This window comes from Nothobranchius furzeri, chromosome 11 (assembly GCF_043380555.1).
Source record: "Nothobranchius furzeri strain GRZ-AD chromosome 11, NfurGRZ-RIMD1, whole genome shotgun sequence".
Lineage (NCBI taxonomy): Eukaryota > Metazoa > Chordata > Actinopteri > Cyprinodontiformes > Nothobranchiidae > Nothobranchius > Nothobranchius furzeri.
This window is the reverse complement of record NC_091751.1, coordinates 56,385,772-56,410,827: the sequence shown is the minus strand read 5'-3', so window position 1 is coordinate 56,410,827 and position 25,056 is coordinate 56,385,772. Positions and strand designations below refer to the sequence as shown.

At 42.2% G+C, this 25,056-nt stretch overlaps 2 protein-coding genes and 1 long non-coding RNA gene across 3 annotated transcripts in view; 1 reads left to right on the top strand and 2 right to left on the bottom strand.

Annotated features, from left to right (window-relative positions):
- The window catches only part of LOC107384079 (serine-rich adhesin for platelets), a 14,750-nt gene extending 11,171 nt beyond the window's left edge, over positions 1 to 3,579 (bottom strand). The window contains exons 1-5 of the mRNA XM_054746407.2: positions 3,320 to 3,579; positions 2,970 to 3,230; positions 2,633 to 2,890; positions 1,789 to 2,049; positions 1,445 to 1,708 (exon numbers count right to left, since the gene is read on the bottom strand). Coding sequence (XP_054602382.2) covers positions 1,445 to 1,708; positions 1,789 to 2,049; positions 2,633 to 2,890; positions 2,970 to 3,230; positions 3,320 to 3,569 — 1,294 coding nt within the window. The 5' untranslated portion in view covers positions 3,570 to 3,579. The remainder of the gene's footprint in view (positions 1 to 1,444; positions 1,709 to 1,788; positions 2,050 to 2,632; positions 2,891 to 2,969; positions 3,231 to 3,319) is intronic.
- Positions 3,460 to 20,085, top strand: LOC139073145 (uncharacterized). The gene is made up of 3 exons (XR_011521908.1): positions 3,460 to 3,589; positions 13,258 to 19,177; positions 19,292 to 20,085. It is a non-coding gene; the product is annotated as an uncharacterized lncRNA (long non-coding RNA).
- Positions 14,809 to 25,056, bottom strand: fndc7a (fibronectin type III domain containing 7a). The gene is made up of 14 exons (XM_015957115.3): positions 24,916 to 25,056; positions 24,423 to 24,441; positions 23,956 to 24,213; positions 19,952 to 20,212; positions 19,247 to 19,504; positions 18,923 to 19,174; positions 18,590 to 18,844; positions 16,970 to 17,227; positions 16,626 to 16,883; positions 15,953 to 16,207; positions 15,606 to 15,869; positions 15,503 to 15,532; positions 15,350 to 15,386; positions 14,809 to 14,944 (listed from the first exon to the last, which is right to left on the bottom strand). Exons 1-13 carry the CDS (start codon positions 24,970 to 24,972, stop codon positions 15,355 to 15,357), a joined length of 2,457 nt encoding a protein of 818 aa, XP_015812601.3. The 5' UTR covers positions 24,973 to 25,056; the 3' UTR covers positions 14,809 to 14,944; positions 15,350 to 15,354.

Below are 25,056 nucleotides of genomic sequence, written 5' to 3'. Positions count from 1 at the left end.
GTCTCAGATGTTTTGCAATTATTTGTGATAAAATTCAGCCAAAATCTCCCAAATCTGTTCATTAAGCCAAAATAGTTTTTACAGTTTCCTTGTATGACATAAAAAACTCAAGACAATAATTTATTCTCAATGGATACATGATAGCCAAAAAAATATTAAATGCTTTCTTCAGACAAAAAATGCATTCTTTGAGAAGTAGAAAATGTTGTTTCTCTGTTTTTAAATCTATTAAACGTCACAAATGAGCTCCTGGCGGTTCTTAACTTTACTGGGCAGCCAGGTTGTATTGTAAAAAACTTGTTTTAAGTAGGTTTTTGTTCATTTGTTTGACCAGAATTTGTCTTTTACTTACTTCTTAATTAAATTTTACTTCACAGTTAATTATTAATTAAACAGATAATTGTTTTGTATGGAAGCATAGAGCTGCCACCCAAGCAAATAAAATTGGAGTGATTTCACATTATAACATCTCAACTTAATAGTTCAAACAATGTCATTTTCTAGTTCTTATAATATTCCTACAATATAATATTTATATTCTATGAACATGATAAAATATTGTACAGACATAAAAATTATATTGTTGGAACAATAAAGTTATAATATCACAGCATGGTAGCACTCTAACTTCATTTTGCATGGATAGCAGTTCTAATGCTTTTGTAGTATTGAGTGTGTACCAATGGGGTGCCATTTGTAAAGTAAAAAACCATCATAATTTAACAGCAGTATTTTGTTTTTTATTTAGCCTATCATAAGAGAAAAAATAATGGGAGTTCATTTTTCAAAGTCATGTTTTCACCATGTTATTCATTCAATTATAAACGTTAAAATTTCCAAGTAAATATTTAGTTAGCATGCAAAATATTAAATGTACAAGTAAATATTTTAATTACAAATGAAATATTTAGGTCCAATATAAACATTTAGTTTGTAAAATAAATATTTAATTTACTAAATAAATATTTGATTTGGCACTAAATATTTAGTTCCAAATTACATTTTATTTTCTAAAATAAACATGTAGATCCCAGCAAAATTTTTATTTGGAAGCTAAACAATTAATTGGCAAAATCAATGTTTAGTTTATAAACTAAATATTTAGGTCTAACCTAAAATTTTAGTTTGTTTAAAAAATTTTGTTCCAAATTAAATATTTATTTAGTCAATAAAAAAGTACAAACTGAATATTTAGGTCTGACCTAAATATTTAGTTTGTAAAATAAATATTTAACTCTAAATTTAATATTTAGTGTGCTAACTAAATATTTATTTGAGAACTTTTAACAATTATAAGCGTATGAATAACATGGTGAAAATATGAATTAGAAAAATGAACTCCCATTTTTTTCCTCTTGTGATGGGCTAAAAAACCCAAGATATTGATGTAAAGTTAAGACTGTTTGACTTTAAATATGGGCCCCCATATGTATCATCCTTTCACCTGTCGTTAGCTGCACTGCTGAGCTCGGCTTGCTCCAGCAGCCTCGGTCAAGCGTTGCTACGGTAACAGAGTAGTTTTCCCCACAGTCGAGATCAGTGAAACCGCATGAGTTGGAAAAGTTTGCCATGCAGGTATGAGTGTGTCCAGCAGCTCCACTTGCTGTTGCTGTTGCTGTGAACATTTCAGCTCCTGGTACTGGAGACCACAAGATGGTGCTGTTCTCACAAACCTGAGATATCGTGATGTTACTTGGAGCACAAACCCCTGTGGAAAAGAGAGGGGTTTAATGCCACCACTTAGCTGAAATGCATTAATTGATGGTAAGATTCCTGCTTTTAATGCACCTGCTCTGAAGCTGTAAGCTGCACTCGGGATTCCTGTGCATGACTGTGAGTGTGGTGTGACTGTGACGCTGTAGGTCTCTCCACAGTGGAGGTAAGGAACCTGACAACTGGTGGAGTTGGTGTGACAGTGATGGGTGTGTCCATTCTGACTGGTCATTGTCACATTATAATAACTAACACTGGAGCTCGCCACCCACGTCGCCAGAGCTGAAGAGTTGGAGCACAGGAGGGTGACACTCACATTCGCTGGAGGACACGAGACTGGAAACAGAAAAAAAGAACAGGTCATTTGTTCTGTCTTGAATAAATTAAAATGAAGTATGATTATCATTTTAAACTCTAAATTTAAGCCATTTAAAGCTGTGGAGGACATGCGTACGGGTCATTAAAAGCAAGTATACAAGTACGTGAGTTAGCAAAATGTTTTGTTTCAAACAGCCACATTTTTATTTAGATTTTCACATTTATTGCAGATACTTTTTAGACGTTGACTTGAGTCGCTATAGTTATTCTGAACTTTATTATTGATATCTAAGTATTTAAACATTTAGATATAAACTTCCAAAATAAACATTGTGGAAATGTTGCTTTATTACATTTACGGGGAACTAAATGTGATCAATGTAGTTATTAAAATCCTAATAAATGCCACTAGATTATTGTGCATTTCTTAAAGTATATTATTTTTTGTTTGGCATCCCATAGAACCGCAAGTTCTTGTTTTGTAAAATACATAACACTCAAATGTAAATGAACCCAATCAACATGTTTCATCTGCTTTGTAAAAACTCTACAGCTAGGATTTTATGAGCAAATTAAGAACATAAGCTACCACATTTATTACCTGATTGAAGAGATTTGCTGACACTGATGCTGCTGTTGCATTTGTCCCCTTGAGCTTGGATGCTTGCATAAAAATCCAAACCACAGGGCAGATTTTCAAACACACAGGTGGTGTTTGCAGTGTTGCAGCTGTCCTGATACCCATTTCCAGTCAAATGGGAGAAAAACCCAACTTGTCCCACTGGGTCAGACCAGCTAACCACTGCTGTATTGGATCCACAGCTATACTCTGTAGATAAGAAAGCTGGAGCACAGGGAGCTGAGCACAAAAAAGTAAATATAAATTATGACTTTGTTAAGCAGATGAGGGCAAGTTAGCTCTAGCTACAAACACACACCTGTGATAATGTTAGCGCTGGGTCCAGGTGCACTGTCACACTGGCTTCCTTGAGCTGTGACTTTTACCTCGTAGGTCTCGCTACACAAAAGATCTGTTAGGGTGCATGAACCAGAGGGCGAGCTGCAGGAAACGCTGCGTCCATCTGCATCTGTTGCATTAACTGTGTAACCTTTTGCATTAACCACTGGTGTCCAAGAAAGAAGAGCAGAACTGTTTCCACAGATCAGATCGCTGCTTTGGATGGACGGAGAGCATGGAGCTACAAGGGAGACACAAACAAACTTTGACTACTGTGTGAAATACAAATGCTATCGATTTGTTCTGCTTTTCAGGGTTTTTCATGCCTACCTGTAATCAGGACTCCTCTGGTTGCTCCTGTGCTGTTACAGGTGGCATCCTCAGCGAGTACAGTCAGATTATAAACATTTCCACACTGCAACTGATTCAGCTGACAGGAAGTTGCGTTACTTCTGCAGGAAGCATGCTGACCCGAGAGACATTCCTGAGCAAGGACGGTGTAGGCTACTGCGCCTGGACTTTCAACCCAAGACACCGTAGCTGACTCTGAGCCACACTGCAGGACGCTGGTCACATTCATTGGATCACATGGTGCTGCAGGTACAGGGAAGGGAATTTTTCAACCAAAAATTCTTTCAATATCAAGTGTTTAAGATTAGCAAACATGTAAATACAAAGAGTAAAACCTGTTGTTGCAGCAGTTTGAATGGGACTGCTGATGCAGTGAGCACTCTGGGAGTTTACTCGGATGGTGTAAGTTGTGGAGCACTGTAAGTTGGAGAAGGAGCATGTAAGATTTGATGAGGAGCAGCTCTCGGAAAAGCCGTTCAAGCTGGTCAAGGTTGCTGTGTAAACAGAGGCTCCTGCAGCAGCATCCCAGGAGGTAATGACAGAGTTCATGCCACAGTATGTTTGTGCTGTTATTCTCTGAGGTGAGCAGGGGGCTGGAGAGACACGACAGAATACGCAGAAAAAGTCACAATGCAGGTTAGAACTGACAGAAGGATAGAAATCTTTCCTCATTACCTGTCTGAACAATTTGTGATGGGCTGTATGGTCCACTGCAGCTGCCAGAGGAGGCTTTGACAGAAACATTGTAGGTTTGTCCACACTGAAGGCCGCTGAAAACACAGCTGGTGTTGTTGGAATGACAGGTCAGGCTGGTGTTCCCATCCAGCAGAACGCTGAAGTTGAGGGGTAATGGAGAAGGGTTCCAGTGGACTGTAAGGTCATTGGTGCTACATTGCAGATCTGTGGTGACGTTCTCAGGAGCACAGGGTACTGAGAGGTACAGAACGTCATGGGAAAAGTTAGAGTGGCTTTTCTTATAGAAAAATCCTTGCTATCTTGCTGATATAAAGAGAGTTACTTATCTATGTCTATTTTCTTTCGATTGCAATGCTTATGATAGGTGAGGCACTTTGTGTGACAAAAAGATCTCTTGTAACATTTTATTTCAATAGAAAAGTCAAAATGAGGAAACAGACAAGTCTAAAATAACATTGGAAGAACAGTAAAAGGCCAGTCTCCTCAGTACCTTGGTCTTGCCAGAAGGGGGTGCTGTAGTTGCTGTTGCAGATACCATCAGATGCATAAACCTGGATGTTGTACACTTGACCACAGACCAGGTTATGCAGCGTGCAGTTAAAGGAGGAGTTCATGCAGGAGAGCGGTGCGGCTTGGCTGGTGGCTTTTGCAGTGTAGCTCACTGCGTTGGCACTGGGAGTCCAGAGCACCTGAGCAGTTCTATCAGCACACATCACCTGGCTTGTCACGCCAGAGGGCGGGCATGGCTCTGGAGAGAGAAGCAAAAGCGACATCAGTTGTCCAGAAGGCTTCGTTTCTAATAAAATATGATTTCCAGTTAAATATCAATCCATTATTGGCTAGTAGGCTTTAGCGTTACTTGTTCTCAGGGACAGAGGGCTGCTCCATTGACCAGTACAGTTGCCATTAGCTCCTACAGTGCTGATGTTGTAAACCTCTCCACACTGGAGTGCAGGAAGGTCACAGGATGTGTTGTTAGTTGAGCACTCCACAGTGTCACCTTTGCTGCTCACAGCTTCAGCAATGTAACGCCTGGCATTGCCACTAGAGGTCCACTGCACAGAAACAGGATCTGAACCACAGCTTTGCACAGTATGGACATTGGTGGGAGGGCATGGCACTGAGGAAAAAAACAAAATAAGACAAAGTCATAAGAACTCAGCTGCCAAAGATACCTTTATGTCCAATCTTTGTCCGTGTTCGGTTCTCACATGTTAACACAGAGACCTCTGAACTTGGCAGGCTCTGGCATGAACCTGTAGCAGAGAAGACCGTCACCATGTAGGAACTTTCACATAGCAGACCTCCCACGGTGCAGTTGGTCTCTGTGGAGTTGCAGTGCAGAGGCTGGCCCATTCCGGTGGAGATGATGGCGCTGTAGTTCTCTGCAGGAACTGGACTGCTCCACGCTATGTTCAGCTTATCGGTACCACATTTTACATGGGCTCTCACATTCTCAGGACCACATGGTACTGAAACAAAAAAAGTGGGTCATTTATCTTAAAGTAGCCACATTCATTCTTCTAAAATGGTTCTGGGCTACAGTTCTGTAGGCTCTTTGGAGGCCTGAGGGACTGTCTAAAAGCTGTGTTACCTGAGTCCATGCTAACGGCTGTAGAGGTGGACAGACACTGTCCATCACTGTATGTCACAGTAACATTGAATTTCTTTCCACAAGGCAGAGAGGGGATTTGACAGCTCTTGACAGTGTCACTTCTGCACTCGAGTTTATTGCTGCTCTGATCTTCTATTGTAGCTGTGTGGAGTCCTGACTTCTGGTTTCGCCAGGCAATCACAGCAGTATTCAGATTACAGTCTCTAGATGCCTCGATATTAGTTGGAGGGCAGGGTCCTGGAGAAAAAGCAGGGGGTTCAGATGACAGTAATGCTAGAAGATTTTGTTTTTTACAGAAAATGAACAATATTCATTGGATAACCATACCTGTGATAAAATCAACTTCCTGACTCTCTGTGCTGTTGCACATGAGGTTAGTGCCATACACTGTGGTAGAGTAGGTCGTTCCACATCTTAGGCCTTGGATCAAACAGCTGGTGTCTAGTGAGTAGCACTGGAATGAATTCCCCATTGCATCTTGAGCAATCGCAAAATAAAGAAGGGACCCATAGCTCGTCACCCAGGTAACGGTGGCAGAATCCTGGCTACAGTCTGCTGATGCTGTGACGTTGGTGGGAGTGCAGGGAGCTGCAAGGAGGTGAAGAGAGTTAAATTTCAATGCGAACTACTACGGACATCTGGAGAGAGATATTTGAGTACACACCTGTTTGAGCGGACTCTCCCAGCACCCTGTCGGTGGTGCAGTGGTCATTGGAGGCAACCATCCACACGCTGAGTTGTTCACCACATGACACACCATCAATTGAACAGTTATTGGAGGAGGAGGTGGAGGAGCAGTTGTAGCTATTGCCATTGTTCCCCTCAGCTTTGACGGTGTAGGAAAGAGCTCCTACAGAGAGGTCCCAGGTTGTGGTGAGCTTGTTAGAGCTGCAGTCAGCTGATGTTTTTATGTTAGTCGGTAAACAGGGAGCTTAGGGGAAGAAATCAAACAGTTGACAAAAACAAACAAACCCAAACTGGTTTAAATAGCTAAAAAAACATTTAAAAGATTAAAATGGATCATGTTTTACTCACAGGTTTGGACAACCTTCGATTCACTCGTTAGACTGTTGCATGTACTGGTGACAGCGTACACTTGGAAGGTGTAGGACTGACCACACGTGGTATCAGTGAAGTCACACGAGTTGTCCAGCGTCCTACACTCTCTCAGCACATTACTGCTGTCTACAGCTGTGGCTACATAGTAGAAGGCGTTGATGGTGGGCTGCCAGCTGAAGACGATGACGTTTGAGGAACAGTCGTGTTGGGTCTCAGTAAACGCTGGAGCACAGGGGACTGCAGGGACAACATAAAGAGTGAGACGTGATGTTTGCGTGCCTTGCTTACCCAAGTAGACTCGTGTTCATCCCTATTCAAAATACAGGCGACCTTTGATTTCACCCTCTAATACGAAACCTTCCCTGCCTAATCAGTTTGATAGGTTGTTCAACATGAGAACAAGGATGGGACTTTACGGAAAGAACCCAAACTCCTTCCCACAGGGCAGATTCATGAGAACGCATCGGGAAAGTCCACAAGTACGTGTGACACACACGGGTGTAAAATGAGAAGGTGTTGCATGCATGCACTGACAATACAAACAGTAAAACGGTTAACGGCAGGTTAACGTGATCCACATTTGTCTTCTGGTGGTGCTCTTACCTGTGACAAACATGGAGGTGGCATCGGATGTCCTCTCACAATCACCAGAAATGGCTGCCACACTGACGTGGTATTCCTCACCACAGTTGAGACCAGTGACTTGGCAGGTGGTGGAGGATGAAGTGCAGTTCATGGAGGCTCCTTTACCATCGACAGCTGTGGCCCTGTACCTGCTGACCCCAGGGACCTGATCCCAGGTCACCGTCGCTGCATTTTGGGAGCAACTGTAGCTCGTTGAGACTGTCGTTACTCCAATAATAGCTGTGGGAAAAGTTTGGAAAGTTCTACATGAGGAAGGAGCTTTTCACATATGCTGTTTGCATTACTAATGTTAGGAACATTTGCTTGTGTCATTACAAAACCCAACATAAATACACTATTGTCGTAACTTCCAGTTGATTCACTGGTTGATTAATGACCAACAAAAATTAGATTTTTAAAAATTTTGTCTCATAGTTTTGCCATATTTTGATAGAAAACTCAATTTTTGTTTATTTGAGGAAATCCTTTTCATTCGATCTTGTAATTCTCAACCAATTGTATTTCGTAACTGTTAACAAACAAACAAGCAATATAACTGAAAAGTGTCCCCCCTGGGTTTAAACCAACAAAAGCTGAAGAATTTGGTTTTTAATGAATGAAAAAAGTTGTCATGAATGCTAATTTTCACTTCTCAGTTTTTCCTCTCCTAGCTGGTTTTTCACTTATACCTAAATAAACGCATTCCTGAGCTTTTTGCACACTTTATCAACCAATGATGAACATGTTCAACAGCAACCCCATACAACTCCCTTAAAGATACTCACTGGAGGCTGTGTATGAAACATTAGAAGGCTCTCCAGGATCCAAGAAGGCATTTATAGATGATACTCCAACAATGTAGGTGTTGCAGGAGTCCAGATTAGAGATCTCCATACTGGTGGACGATGTGGTTTGGACACTGGTTAGGTTAGGTTTTCCTGTATTGGTCCAACTCACTTGGTAGGCCAGGATTTTGTTTACAGGATTCCATGTCACCCGGATTGAGTTTGTTTCCGTTGCTGTTATCGTCACATTAGTTGGTGGCTGCACCACTGTCAGCAGAAAATACAACGCATCATCATTAACAGACTCGTGGCAAAAGACTGAAAGAATTCAAACCAAAACAAAAGCACTTTACGTGCACTCACAGGTTAGAATGGTCTTTGTGTTGCTCTTGGCTCCTAGTCCTGCACTGTTGGACGAGTAAATGTAACACTTGTAGGAAGTGGAGGGAGTCAGACCACCTATTTGTCCACTCAGAGACGTATAAGTGTGAGTCTTTGGGGATGAAGAGAGCGGATCGACTACAAACAAGATGTAGTTTTCTGCCCCGGTCACACTGGACCATTCAAACCTTATGGATGTGCTTGAAATAGCAATGGCGGTGGTGAACTGAGTCACAGCAGGCACTGTGAATATGTGAGAGGAGAAATTATAAAGCATTCCCAACATTATTAACTAACTCAATGGTTATCTCATCAGTGTTCCTTCACCTGTTAAGGTTACGTTAGTGGTCGTGCATGACGGAGTGTTAAGGACCTCATAGGCCTTCAGGGTGACCGCATAAAGAGTTCCCGGTCTTAAACCCTGAACAAGCTTATTAGTGGGAGTTGCTTGCACCACTATCACTGGTGCAACGCTGGTGGAGTTCACAACTGTCATGTTTAGCTGATAAAGAGAAGCTTTGGGGTAGCTGAGCCACTCCACGTACAGCGTAGATGCCGAGGGAGATGACAGCGTCACTATGGTACATCCTGAAATGAGAGGAAAGGGATTTAGAAAGAGAAAAGAGCAACAGGTGTGATCATCAATAGAAAATGCAGAGACCAATCCTCCAGTATGAGCTATTTATTGTGCTAAAAATCACACCTTCTGTCTTCCGTCTGTATAATCCTCAGTTAAATCACATTTTCATTTTACAGATTTGTTCATAAATTTGTTTGTGAATTTCTAAACTTTTTATTCTATGATACTTTAGCTGATCACTATTTAGTATTCACACAGGGGTCAAGAGGTCCGTATTGATCCAGTAAGCACATGCAGGCAAATGTTAGGCGTAGCAGTGGATTTAAGGGTTTATCATGCCATGGCTTATATTTGAAATGCTCTCACCTGAAACCTGACTATTACAGACCTGAAACAAATTCAAATGCATTGATTAGAATTAATTGCACAATAATGATCAGATAAATCAAAACTACAAGTGTTTTTAAATACCTGAATGAGAGACAAAAGAACAAACGATGAGTAAATCCTCCACATCTTCTGTGGTGTCAGTGTCGAGCCTCCAGTAAGGTTTGAATCCACCTGCACTCATCAGCTCATCTGGTGTCCCAACAGTCTGACGGCTGTAGATCTGCTTCATGGGAACCAATCAGCAAGTCCTAAATCGGGACAGGTGGATGCCCGTGGGCTCCATGTCATCATGAGAAGGAAACAAACCTTCAGAATGAAGTTTGTTACTGTAGGGGACAGTGGGGATGCCCCCCCCCCTCCCCCAACTTACTTCATCTTCCGGGAATATTTCATCAAACTCACTATTAACCTTTAACTCTGCATCTTTTCTTGACATGATTCACTTTAAAGGTGAAACAAATTACAACGTTTGAGTAAAATCGCGAGGTCTTCCAGAAGTAGGAATGTTCTGCTGTAAAGTAATCTGACTTCTTTTGTCTGAAACAGTGTGACTCAAAGGGAAATTCACCTGAGACCCCTCTGTTTCTTTCTTCCTGGACTTGAAGCATGATTACACAAAGTTTACTGTTACTGTACTCTGTCACGGTTCCATTTCTGTTGATGCATTTGGGGTGCAGGCCGGGTCTCTGTTGGGTTTAAATCAGAACCAGGACTGGGTTTTGTTGACTAATGGGAAATGTAGTGGTGTCCACGCCTTTTCTGTAGAGGTGTTTTTTAATCTGCTCAACAATAAAACTTCTTTAACGGGGTGCAAAGATGTCTGCTGTTGATCCAGTTAATCAACCTTCAACAGCCACGATAAAAACTTCTTCAGTAAATCAAACATCAATACATTAATTTGCTAGGCGCTTATCTAATCATCAATAAAGCTTATAAATCCTAATGCTAAAGAGTTTTTCTCATCCCTGAGCAAACAAAGTTCTGCCAATATCTCAAATGTAATCTATTTTATTTATCTTTGTTTATTTATTTTATATTTTATATATTTTTTTACTTTGAGAATGAAAAATATTAAATAATTTTTAAATAAAATTAACTTTCATAGTTAAAGAGTTTCTATCCATCTGCCAATCCCTCCATCCATCCCTCCATCCCTCCATCCCTCCATCCATCCATCCATCCATCCATCCATCCGTCCATCCATCCCTCCATCCCTCCATCCATCCCTCCATCCCTCCATCCATCCATCCATCCGTCCATCCATCCCTCCATCCCTCCATCCATCCATCCATCCATCCGTCCATCCATCCATCCATCCATCCATCCATCCCTCCATCCCTCCATCCAACCCTCCATCCCTCCATCCCTCCCTCCATCCATCCATCCATCCATCCATCCATCCATCCATCCATCCATCCATCCATCCATCTATCCCTCCATCCCTCCATCCAACCCTCCATCCCTCCATCCCTCCCTCCATCCATCCATCCATCCATCCATCTGTCCATCCATCCCTCCATCCCTCCATCCCTCCATCCATCCCTCCATCCCTCCATCCATCCCTCCATCCCTCCATCCATCCATCCATCCATCCATCCATCCATCCATCCCTCCATCCCTCCATCCATCCATCCGTCCATCCATCCATCCATCCATCCATCCATCCCTCCTTCCCTCCATCCATCCATCCATCCATCCATCCATCCGTCCATCCATCCATCCATCCATCCATCCATCCATCCATCCATCCCTCCATCCCTCCATCCCTCCATCCAACCCTCCATCCCTCCATCCCTCCCTCCATCCATCCATCCCTCCATCCATCCATCCATCCATCCATCCATCCATCCATCCATCCCTCCATCCCTCCATCCATCCATCCATCCATCCGTCCATCCATCCATCCATCCATCCCTCCTTCCCTCCATCCATCCATCCATCCATCCATCCATCCGTCCGTCCATCCATCCATCCATCCATCCATCCATCCATCCATCCATCCATCCATCCCTCCATCCCTCCATCCAACCCTCCATCCCTCCATCCCTCCCTCCATCCATCCATCCATCCATCCATCCATCCATCTCGCCTTTAATGTTAATTTTAAAACTGCACACAATATATTTTTCAAACTTTTGTGATTTCACCCCAAAGTGAAACATTTTGTGAACATCTGGTTAACTCGATCTCCACCAAACTTCAAGGCTCCAGGTTTTTTTTCTGTCAGAATCACATTTGTCACATAAATATTGAAAGGTTATTTTTATTGTGTGTGGCAGAGCTGTAAACAAAAGGCCCACACCTGCACCCTCTCAACCATCTGCTTGTGTTTCCACCTTTCAGCATTGAACTCGAAACCCATCTGTCTTTTGTTTGCCACGCGCCTCAAACCAATCTTCAATGAATGCATGTTACACTAATCCAGCCAAGCAAGTGGTTTCAATTGTTTACGTCTAAGAGCTTTTCACAGTGCGCACAAATAAATCAAGATCTGTTTATAAAAAACGTTCAGGTTTCAACTGATATTAGTTTTTTGTCCAGTCATGGTGACCAAGGCTGAAAATTGATGGATTAAATTCTTCTTCAAGACCGTTTATTTAGGGGGTAAACCCTAGACGGGTCAGAAGGTCCATCACAGGGTCACACAACCAGTCACACACACACTCATACACAGCTACGGAAATTTAGAGTCTCGAAGATTATGTATGTCTGTAGTCTAATAACCTAGAGGGAGAAAGTGATAACCAGCAGTTCCAGCGCACAGCCACTGACTAATGATTCTCTTACTCTGTTCCTGCATCTCAAGCATGCATCACATTCAAATACAGAAACAAGTGGTTTAGGAAAATTTAGGCCATAAAAATGATTTTCACATAAACTTCACACGATCACCTGACATATATTTCCACTGAATATTATTATAAAAGTAAAAACCAAGATTAGGGATGAATAAGGTTAAGAGTCAGACAATGCTGAACTCTCATTTGGAGACAACATTGAAATCAAGTGGAAGTGTGTAGGACCATCAAGACCCCTTCCCTGATGCTTTACTTGGACAAAGAATGGGCTGAAAAAAACATCTAAACACTTATTTGTGTCCTCAAAGCGAAGATGGCTCCAAAGAAAAACATACTAAATAAAAGCAGAAGCGTTACAATCTTAAATTATGATTTTACCCGAACAAGGTTTTATGGGTGCAATAAAATAAAAAAAAAATCTACATAACTATTAAACTAACAATAGTTTGTAAAACTGTTTGGAAAAAATGAAACAAAGACATGACCAAAGATGATTTCATCTGCACTTTATCTAGATTGTGATCATATTTTACATCAATAAGCCTAATTTTTACTTTTGTATTTAGATTTTATGAAGTTTCAGCATTTTCATTTGCACATTTATTTATGGATTAATGTCCTCTACTTGTTTGGATGTGGGATTATTTTATTGGGACTTTGCTTCTGGAATATGTTAGTTCAGATGGATTTGGAACAAGGAGAAGATGAAAAGGAAGCGGCAGCATGAACATTGACAACTTTGTAAAGATGATTTATTTATTTATTATTGTGGTGAAATTTTTTAATAAAAGTAAATATCTTAGCATTTTTTCTGTTGAGCCGCTCCAAAGAGTGTCTCTTGTCAGAGAATTGGAGTTTGGTGGTTAGTTGCACAACAGTAACACAGGCTTTATTCAGTGAGGCTAACACATCAGAATGTCTGCATCTAAAATAAACACAAACACAAAATGATGCAATAATGTACTTTATTTTTTTTTTTCATCTGTCAGTGAAGGGGCAAGTGTTTCCAGTGATCCAGCAGAAGGAACACTGAATCCGTCACCAGCAACATGATCAGATGGATCATCCACATAACTGGACATGCATGACTCCAGGCAGAGAAGATCGACACCAGCTGACCCAGTTTCAGACAGATCCGGTTCTGCTGCAGGAGACAGGCTGCAGCCGCGTGGAGGCCTTCTACTTTGGGCTCTTCTAAAACATCATTTAAAAATTCAAGAACAAACTTTAAAAAGCCACCGATTTAAATTTGATCAACCTTTTAGGGGGAATTGTTGCTCCATCCAGTTTCTTTTCCTTACCACATGAGGATAGTACATCTTTTATTTATTCCTTTATTTAAAGAGCAAGTCACCCCCAAATCAACTTTTTTTCCCCCTGATAACCTGTATAAATGCGTGTCTAATCATGCTGCAGACACGTGTAGTCAGTAGTTTTGCACTTAAGCGCATTTTAGTTAAAATTTTAATTTTATGCCTAAAACTGTCAGAGTTGTGCCGTTGTCAGGTAAAAATTCTGCGCTGCATTTGAATTTAAATATGCCATAGCTATTGGCTAAGAGGTACCCTAGAATGTTAGCTGGTACCTTATGATGTCACAATGTCGTTGTGAGCCTGTGTGTGTGTGTGTGTGTGTGTATGGCCTTGTTCGAGTTGAGCAGTGCCTCGTCTGGAAAACAGTCGAGAGCAGACGGACGCAGCAGGGGGAGTGGCTGAAAGCCGGCGTTTAAGTCGGACAGATTTCCCTACTTGTGTAGCTCGCGGGTGATGATGGATGAAGATATTGCATTAACGTTCACACTTTTTTAATTATTTATTTTAACTCTGGTGCCTGTTAGCAACCGAAACACATCCTCACATGCTTGTGGAAATAATATAATGCATATGGAGATATGACTGTAATAATAAGTAAAGGTTATCAGCTGTAACTTTAGTGTGCTCATTGGAAACGTGACAAAAGAACACAAATCACATTTCTCTTTATGGCCTATACAGTTATCATCAACGTTACATGATTTACAGAATACATGTGACCAACTAACATTTCGCATTCTACCACCAGATGTTTGGAACACAATATGAACCAATCAGATCTTAGATCAGGTGAGAGCCAGGCGTTTCCCGTCATCCCCTAGGTTTTGCAGCCGGTGGAGAGCAACTGCAGCGCCTTGCTCCAAAATCTGCGTCCTCCTTGATCTCACAAGGTTATAGTTGCGTACGTCTGCATGACGTCAGAGCAAGTCGGCGTCAAGTCGGACACAAATCTAACCGGCATGCATTGCTCGCCGATCACCGCTGGTCTAATCTGCGCAGAACTGGCTCATCTCGAACAAGGCCTATTTGTTAGTGGCTCCGCCCTCTCGGTCTGCTAGGCAACAACATTTGTTGCATTTTTCAAACAGGAAGTGGGAGCGGAGTAATACTCTGGTAGGGGGTGACTTGCTCTTTAAAGAAACGTTTATATTCTCTAAATCAGAGAAATCAAAAACATGCTTCAAATGCATCAAAAATAATTCTCACAGTTTAAGCTCCTGATAACCATATGGCTTTGGTGTTGTGTCTGCCTTTTTTAACTTAGCCAATCATTTCTAAACACACCCAAAGATTTTGTAATGTCTTTATAATATCTTCTTGCATGAACAGTCATTCCTTTTGCGTAGGTGTTTGATGAAAATCACTGTGGGATGAGAGAGAAACAACAGCTTTGACTCATGTTGATGGTCGTTCATCGTGAAGAAACGAGAGATTCTGTCTGAAACTGAACTTTCGTGAGTGATTTTACAGAATCAGGGGCTGGTAAACATCTTACTGTCATTCTAGAAGAACAAAATATGATATCAGACATCTCCATTATTTACATATACCTTCATTCCAATTTTTTAACAAGTCCCAGAAATAAAAACACATTTTTCCACTCCAACATTCACATGATGCTGCCTGTCCCAAAACAGCTTTTGAGCCATGCAGCGCCACAAAAGATGGCTTTTATCTAACAAGATCTGACAGTGAAATGGAAAGTATGTTTGTTTGGGTTTCTCTCTGTGAAACAGAACATGATCTGCAGGAATAGCAATAAACTCACCTCAACTACTTCAGACTTCGTCTTCTACGGGAGATTACTGTTGGAGGAGAAAGATGACTCATCAGAACAGCAGAAAGAGCTCAGAAATCCGTTAAATGACTAAAATAATTAAAGTTTGATGTGATAGAAAAAAAAGCGATGACTGAAACTCACTCATTCCAGTATTACTTCCTGGACAGGGAACTGAGAAGATAATAAAACATAAAAATGTGTTCTGATTTAGGGAAACTCACATTTGTGACCATATCTGACCCACCTGAGAATGTTCTTGGAATGCAGAATGTGACTTTGACCCCGTCCCGTCCCACCGGCGCCACCACGACTGTGTAGACATCTCCGCAGGTGTCCTCCTGTATGTCACAGTACATGCTTCCTGCAGGTGCCATGCAGGTGTAGTTGGCCCCGGTCCCATAAAGCCCCACCGTGTTGCTGTTGACCAGAGGGCCTGAAGAACGCCAAAAAACTCTGAGCGAATTGTTTGTTCGGCGATAGAGCTTCACTCCTGTTGGACAACAGGCACCTAAATCGAAACAAAAGGAATTGCAGTTATTTTACATCTTTATTTATAGCAGGATGATTAGACTCTTGTGCTTCTGTCCTCACTGGATGAGAATCCACGATATTTGCACTCAGACTTGTGACCCGTGCTGCTGATGGCCTCCAGGTTGACGCTGTAGTTGGTGCCGCAGGTGATGCATCCCATCAGGCAGTGGGTGTCCAGGGTGTGGCATTTGGCCTCTCCCAGTGAGGACATCAGAGTGGTCATGAAGGAACGAGCGCCGCTGTTGGCGGACCAGGTCACATTGGTCATAGCCTGGGTGACCTGGGTCACGTTCACCGACGCGGGGCAGCAAGGAGCTCAGAAGGAAGAGCACAAATACATTATTTCATGCTGGAATTTGGATTTGAGGCTTTTACTCCAGTTACAAGTGATCACCACAGGTCAGATGTCACATAAAGAGTCTTGATTTTGGCAAAAAAAAAAAAAAGCTCAAGATGTTATTTTTTTCACTCACTTTGGATTTCTTTGGAAGATATTTAACTGAAATGACTAAGGAAGGAACTGGTGCATGACTGAGGGCTGCATTCCTTTTAGAATATTTTTATTTGCGTGTATTTTACAGCAGCAGAAGTGGACTGCACCCATTGTTATCATGCCTGTGCTTTCCCTGCTATGTCAAATCATGACATCTCCCATGAATAAAACTGAATAAAACTGAATAAAACTGGAATTATTACACAATGAAGCAGAAGTCAAGTGAAGTTCAGGCCCTACCTGTTTCTAAGGTTTTACTGAACCCAGGTAGGCTGTTGCCCACTGCTGTGGTGGCCACCGCTGTCACCTCGTAGATTGAGCTGCAGGGCAGCTGTGTGAGCACACACGAGCCGTTTCTAGACTGACACAGGTGGTTGTCAGAGCGACCGGCGGCTGTAACCGTGTAGCTGGTGTTGACTGAGTTGGGAGTGCTGATGAGAACTGTGTATGTTGAACTGCTGGTTTGTGTCATATCCAGGATCTCTGGAGCACAGGGAGCTGCAGCAGGATGAAGAAAATGTTCATCAATCATGTAGATTTAAAAAATGAATTTGAAAGAATATCTTGTCTTTTCCTGTTCCGACCTGTCTCTTGTGTGTGTGGTTTACAGGTGATGTTACATCCTCGTAACTCGCTGCAGGGCGTCACCTTCACGGAGTAGACCGTGTTGCAGCTCAGGTCCGACAGCGCGCACACTGGCGCTGTGTCGTTGCAGTGGATGATGTCATTGGTCTCTGCAGCAGTGGTCTCGTATATCTCGGCCCCTTTGACCGGAGACCAGGTAACCTCAAGGGTCTCCGTAGAAACCAGGTTGATGGTTACGTCCTGCGGACAACAAGGAACTGGGGAGTAGAAAAGCAGAAACATTTTAAAATTCATGGTGTCTGTAACTGGCTTCATAGATTTTTATCAGACAAGACTTGTATGTGAGAATGGAGCTGTTTTAGTACAGAATAAGTTACAGATTTCTTCAGTTTTTGCTTTTTTGGTTTTACTCATTGGAGGGTTTTCAGTCACAAACATCATAAGTCAGATGTTTTCCTTCTGGATATTTCAAACAGAAGAAGCAAAGCAGCCCCAGACCATTACACTACCACTGCCATGTTTGACTGTGGGCTTAATGTTCTTTTTGTAAAATGTTGTTTTACACCAGATGTAACGGGACACACACCTTCCACCTTGTGTTCTTTTTTGTCTGTGGAGGTTTGCTCCTTTTAACTCCTCCATGGAGGCCATTTTAACTGCCGTCTCTTTTTGTGGAACCATTACATTTTTAAAGAATGCTGATCTCTTAGCCTACAGCATGTTGTCAGACATGTTTTGTTGCAGTGATTTCTTAATCCTGCCAGTCTGACTCAAACCAAGCACCTGAGTGTTGCTGTTTAAACCGAACCCAGCTCTCCAAATAACAATAATTAATTCATGATCCACAGCAGGATTGGATAGACCGCTGGAGATAGGCACCAGTCCCCCCAGCGACCCTACATGGATAAGCGGGTTCAGACAAATGGATGGATGGATTGGATAGCTGAAATTATTATTTGAAAACAGTTTCCTATTTGCTTCTGGTCTCTTGGTGCACTGTTGAAATGTGTTTTCTGATCTGAAACATCAATGTCTGACAAAAAAAAAGCAAAAACAGCAGAGAAGTAACTATTTTTCACATTTATGTTTTGTTGCATCTGTAAACATGTTTTCTTTCTTTAATACGTTTAATTTGCATCAACAGTTATTTTATATCTTAACGGTAATAGAGTGGTATCCTGAGTATCATTATTATTATTACATTTAAAGAAAATATTCCAATGAGCTGATAAATCACCAATGTAACCATAGAGATGATGGCTCAGCTCCATTTGCCCTTAAGAGTCGAATTCCTGAGCCAAGGGTTAGGTTTAGCCAAATCTATTACAAACATGTGACTCGGCCAAACCGAATACAATAAATGAACCTGCTTCTTTTCTACCGCTACACCTCTGAAAAGAAAATGTGATCAGAACAATGCCAGGACTGAGATTTCAGGGAGGTTTATCAGACATCTAAGATTTCCGAGAAAGTTGCCAAGGAGCCTTTAGTCGTTGAGGAAGCCAATATAGAATGGTGTGGAACTAAGTGTTTATTTGGTGAAAACAGTGTCTTGGTATCAGGTATTATAAAAACTGAGATGTGTGTGTTGCGTCTGTGGACATGCGTGATGGTCTCACCAGTGGTGTAGTTGCGGACGTGGGCAAACAGGCTGGTGCCGGCCTTGTTGTAGGGGAACACGCTGGTGAGGTAGGTGAAGCCACACATGCAGAAAAATGGGCAGCTGGATTTGGTGGTGTTGCATGTCTTCTCCGCCCCGTCGTCCCTCTTGATGAAGGTCACATAGTAATCTACCAGAGGCACTTGGTCCCACACCACCGAGCAGTTCCCTGCTGAGGGCTCCTCCACCCAGATGTTTTCCACTTGGCAAGGGTCTGTTAAAGGAACAGAACGCTATAAATAAGTAGTTTATTTCCCCCAAAAGTAGAACGTTTTGACTTGTGAGGACCCACTTGTAATGTAGTTGGCTGGTTGTGAGGGGCTGCTGGGTCCGGCATCGTTGTAAGCTACAACAGAGACAGTCTGGTTCTGACCACACTCCTGAGGAGTGATGTAACAGAAACTGTTGTTTGTTGAACAGTTTTGGCCATTATTTGTCCAGGCCAAGTAGTTGGAGGCCCCCTGCACAGAAACCCAGAAGATACCGGTCCCAAGAGTTCGACCCGGAGTCACCTCAACGTAGCTCACAGCAGGGCTAGAAGGACCTGGTAAACACACCAGAATACTCTCAGATATGTAGTAATCAAGTATGAGTGAGTTTATGGCACTGAGCTTACGTGTGATCTGGCAGGCAGTGACTTCTTCACTATGCCTGTTTTCAGAGTCCCAGGCCACTGCCAAGGTACAGTAGTTGGTTCCTGCCGCCAGCTGGTCAAAGGTCACACTGGTGTTGGTGGTATTTATGTGATGGCGGATGATGGAGCCTTCCTGGATGAAAACCAGCGTGTAGAAGACGGCATGCTCCACGGGGTGCCAGGTCACCACGATGCTGTTGTTGCTAGGAGAGGACGTGTTCAACTGAGGCGACATCACAACTACAAACGGGATCGGAAAGAGCGAATGAGTGAATTTAACAGACTTTTAAAAGAAATTCCTTTTGATTTCTGTTTAGCATAAAGCGTAGAAGGACTTTCTGTGATCATATTACTTTTTCTCTCTCTTTCCAAACGGGAGACAACCCAGTTCCCATGGTTTCTTTTTTCAAGTTATTAAAACGATACAGTACAAAAGGATGGATACAGTTTCATACGCTACAGCAAATAGAAAATCTGTGACAATAGGCTGAGAAATTATAAACTGTTGTTCCCGGCAGAGTGAGATACCAAGCTTTTGTTTACCAGAAACAGTAGAAAGACTGCATTTCACCCTTCAGACACTGATTACCATCAGACTGAACAAGTAAAACAGGACTGAAAAGGTCATCGTGTTTGAGGAACACTGATATAAAAACCATTGATCAACTAATGGGTTTCTTGCTGTACCTGTCCTGCCCTTGGTGGGGTATGAAGGTTGGCTCCTGCCTCCTGAATTCACTGACATGATGCTCAGAAGATAGTCCGAATAGGGTTGCAAATGGGTCACGATGCCCGGAGAGTTGGACACATCGGTTTCAGAGAAAAAATCCCCAGTCAGTGACTCTGCCCTGACGATGTAGCTAGTTGCCCCGATGACCTCGGTGAAATTAACAATCATGCTGTCGCTGTTTTTGGAGTAGACCTGTATGATGCTCGGAATGTCAGGAGCTGTGGCCAAATTAAATTCACACACAGTTAAACTGCAAAACAGGTTAAAAACAAATCAACAAATAGTTAAAAAGGTTATTTGTCTGTTCCTTTCAGTCTTTTCCTCAGTATGCAACAAGCAGTGGGATGCAAAAGTTAGGGCAGCCTTGTTAATCTTCAAGATTTTTCTGTATAAATTGTTGTTGTGATGAAAATATTTCAGTTAAATATATCATATTGGAGACACACACGGTGATATTTGAGATGTGGAACGAGGTTTACAGGATTTACAGAAAGTGTGCAATAATTGTTGAAACAAAATGAAGCAGGTGCAAAAATTTAGACATCACCAAAATAAATGAACTCAATATTTAGTAGATCCTCCTTTTGCAGAAATAACAGCCTCTAAACACTTCCCATAGCTTCTAATGGGAATCGGGGTTCTGGTTGAAGGTGTTTTGGACCATTCTTCTTTACAAAACATCTCTAGTTCATTCAGGTTTGATGGCTTCTGAGCATGGACAGCTCACTTTAACTCACACCACAGATTTTCTATAATATTCAGGTCTGGGGACTGACAGGCGCGTTGCAAGATTTTCAGAAGTGTGGGAGATGTTGTCTGTGCCTAAAATAATTTCATGTTATTCATCTTGTTAGTTTAATTTCCATAATAGCGGAGCAGGTGCGAATTTTAGAGGCGTCACGCACGTCTCTGTTTTAAACATGTTTAAACTGTTCAGAATACAAATCCAGGCTCTGTCTCATTAGATTGGTGTAACTAAAGTTTGTACTGAACGAAACTTTACATTAATCCATGTTGAAAAGAAAAGAATCAGATTAAATCGTTTCCCCCTCATTTACAGTCACGGAGTACAGCGCAGGCTGTCATGGCTCTGGGGTTAATCAAGTTTAATTGTTTCTCTTTGCAACAATCTTCACAAGAAGGCAAAACTGTTAAATGGCAGGTTACAGATATTTCCATTTGACTGTTTATTTTGACGGATAAACTCAAGGATGTTGGTTGTTTTGACAGAATTACGCCGACGCACACTGATGCACACACAGATGAGCTGACATTTTAATCATTAACGCACATCGCGGAGGTAACTAAATCAATCAAGAAATGATTCCCATCAGAACATCAGAGTTTTATACTGGACACTGTGCTCAGCGCGGCTTGGAGCGAACACGGTGGACAGTGGGCTGCAGATCTAGAGGGGAGCGGAGCGCAGTGCAGAACCACGGTGCATGCGGTAAGATTTCCTCCCACTGAAGCGGTCTGGAAACCCGGTCTCTCTGAGGGATGTGTCACTTGGAAAAATGTTCGCTGATTATGAAACTTTGGCTGAATAGCGCTTGTCCCCGTCTCTAATATGGAGACGCATGACGCATCCAGTCTGAGGCAGAATAGCCTCTTCAGCTCAGAAAGCACCTGTAGAGACATTTGATCACGCACAAAGTTTATGTGGAGCAGAAGCGGTCGGGCCACGGCAGGTGAAACGTTCCTAGCCTACATGAAGTGAAACTGTTTAATTGTAACATTAATATGTTACTGGACACGCTGGCCTGGTTGGTTAGACCAGTTTGAAGTGGAACACACACACACACACACACACACACACACACACACACACACACACACACACACACCAATTAAAATAATGCTGATAGCATGGACTAGAAGACAGGTGATGTATTTAAATGATGATCAGGCTGCTGTAAAATGTAATCTCCATCCACATTCGGACAAAATTATCCTCTATTCTGTCTCAATTTTCTCTGCTCTTGTCTGGGCTGACATAGCTGATGGTGCAAGCGGCGCGCCTAATGGCTGTGATGCACATTTTACGCATTTGGAGAGGTGGGCTGGATGTTTTGCTTTTACTGGAAGATGGATTTTTATTTATTTATTTATTTTTCAAAAATGTCGGAGATTTTGCCCCATGAATAATAACCGTATGAATAACCGTAAAAACTACTGGTGTGCATGTACCCTTATGAAAGAGTCCTACGTCGAGAGGTAAATATTAGAAGTGCAGGTAATGCATTCTGGTGCCTATAAATGAAAAATGTATGAAAATTAAATTGGGAGTTTTTACTTCATATTTTAGAAATTAAAATGACGGGGGAACACATTTATGACGTCTTTTTAAACTAAATTGTCTAGCGCGACCTGCCTGCTTCCCTTAAGTCACTGCTTATTAAGGTCCGTCCAAAATTACCGTGGCCCACCCAAAAATGAAAACCTGGCGCCGCGCCTGTTATAAACCTCTGCAAATTGTTGTTCTTCACTTTATAAAACTCAGACTTTGTACAGCTAATGTCAAGATGTAAAATTATGAATTCAGTCGAGCTCTTCCCTCCCTCCCTCTCCTGTTTCTCCTTGAAACCCAACATCCAACACATCGGCTGTCAGAGAAACAGAAGAGGGAGGGGAAGAAGGAGATGAGGCAAACAGAGTGAGTGCGACGTAGAGAAACCAGACTGGTGTGGAGGTGAACAAAACGGCTGGAAAAGTGTGGGTGTTGGACGATCTCAACAAGAAAAGTGCGGGTGTTGAATCCCCCACATCCCCCATGGGTGTGACGCCCATGCGGACTGCATGAATGCCTAAGTTGATTGTCATCAGTGTTTAGGGTTGTTGTCTTGTTGAGAGATCCAGCACTGGCACAGCTTCAGCTTTGTCTCTGATTTCTGGACATTGATCTCCAGAATCTGCTGATACTGAGTGGAATCCATGCAGCCCTCAACATTAACAAGATTCCCAGTCCCCGTACTGGCCACACAGCCCACAGCATGAAGGAACCACCACCATGTTTTACTGTAGGTAGCAGGTGTTTTTCTTGGAATGTTGTGTTCTTTTTCCTCCATGTATAACGCTCCTTGTAACGCCCAAATAACCCAGTTTTCGTTTCATCAGTCCTTAACACCTTGTTCCAGAATGAAGCTGGCGTGTCCAGATGTGCTTTAGCAAACTTCAAGCAGCTATGTTTGTGCTGTGGGTGGAGAAAAGTCTTCCTCTGCATCACTCTTACACGCAGCATCTCCTTGTGTAAAGTGCGCTGAATAGTTGAACGATGCACACTGAGTCCATCTGCAGGAAGATGATGCTGTAGGTCTTTGGTGCTGATCTGTGGGTTGACTGACTGTTCTCACCATTCTTCACTTCTGTTTATCTGAGATTTTTCTCGGTGTGCCACTTTGAACCTTAACTAGAACTGTGCCTGTGGTCTTCCATTTCCTCCACATGTTCCTAACTGAGGACACAGACAGCTGAAATCTTTGAGACAGCTTTCTGGATCCTTCCCTTAAACCACGATGGTGAACAATATTTGTTTTCAGCTCATGTGAGAGTTGTTTTGAGACCTCCATGTTGCTCCTCATATTATTCACAGAGGAGGGAAACTTACAATTGCCCCCCTTAAATACTCTTTCTCATAACTGGATTCACCTGTGTATGGAGGTCAAGGTTCACTGAGCTTACCAAACCAATTTGGAGTTCCAATAATTTGTTCTAAAGGTTTGGGAATCAATAAAATGACAGCAATGCTCATATGTATGCACCAGCCTAATCTCGTTTAAACAGGTATTACACACTTCCTGTAAATCCTATTAACTTTGTTTCACTTCTTAAATATCACTGTGTGTCCATCATAACAACCAACGATTTATACAGGAAAACTGTGAAGATTAACAAGATTGCCCAAACGTTGACATGCCGCTGTATTTGTTATGCATTAGTTGTGTTTTCTGTCATCACTGACCTGTTGTGTCCTCTATCGTTGCACTACCGAGGACGTGCAGTGCATTGTCCATGGCATCTACCTGCAGGGTGTACACTGTGTTTGGGGATAGCGAGTTAAGGGAACCCATCACTGTGTTGCCGCTGAACTGGGCAAAAACTGGACCAGCAAGGGAGTTCTTGGGGGTTGCTGTGATCTTGTAGGAGCTGGCACTAGAAGGGCCGCTCCACTGCACCTCCATGCTCCTCGATGTCACCGTAAACACTGACAGAGTGATGTCTGAAGGGGATAAAACAAACAACACATTTAATTGTATTAAATATAGATTCTTGATTATGTTAGGGACAGTTTTTGCACAGATTTTGGTGAAAAACAAAATCAACATGTTACTTCAAATGTTTGGCTTTTCTATTTATTTTTGGTTTGCTTTTAAAGGAAACTGCACAGAAATCAAACATGTCGTGAAGAATTTCAGGAGTGCCGTTTACCGTTTTGAGCAGTGCAAATCTGGGAATAAAAAAGACAAAAAATAAAGGTTGATGAGTGAAAAAGAAAACATTAAGATGATCAAAGACAGGAAACGGGGGCATCATTCCGGAGGCAGCAAGCTGTCGGCATTTCACATAATGTCCTGAGGTGAATTATACCCCAGCTCATATTCTAGGGAGCATGAGAGGCAGCAGGCTGCGCATTACACTCACTCATCACAGATTTCAGACCTGCTCTGTGCAGGTATTTCTTTCAGGCTGGAATGAATTTGCCTATTGAGCTAAGGTTGGACCTGCCACAAGTACTTGTTGAAAGCAGTGACCCTCAACAGATCCTGTGTTCATACGACTCAAAAGTTCATTTACTAAACACACACAGTTCCTTTAATCTGCAAGTTAACGTGCAGTAAAAGCAGAAGCTCTTTTCTAATAAATCTTAAGTGTTAAAATATGTTTTCTATATCACAGAGAAGTGAAAAGAGGCACCACTTACCCCTGCAAACGCTACTAATAATAAAAGTTTCATCGTCTTTAACTGCGTCTTTCTCATCCGTTCTGTGTTTTCCTGCCTGGAGGAGAGATGCTGTTTCACCAAGTGACTTCAGGGCAGCAGCTCTCGCTTAAAATAAATGCT

What these genes read in the sequence shown, in the direction of transcription:
- fndc7a (XM_015957115.3), bottom strand. Translation starts at nt 24,972, where the DNA reads ATGAGAAAGACGCAGTTAAAGACGATGAAACTTTTATTATTAGTAGCG. An exon ending in ACCAGCCAACTACATTACAA is followed by an intron (nt 18,845 to 18,922) that starts GTGGGTCCTCAC and finishes TTCCTTTAACAG; the next exon opens with ACCCTTGCCAAGTGGAAAAC. An exon ending in ATATCGTGGATTCTCATCCA is followed by an intron (nt 15,870 to 15,952) that starts GTGAGGACAGAA and finishes GTTTCGATTTAG; the next exon opens with GTGCCTGTTGTCCAACAGGA.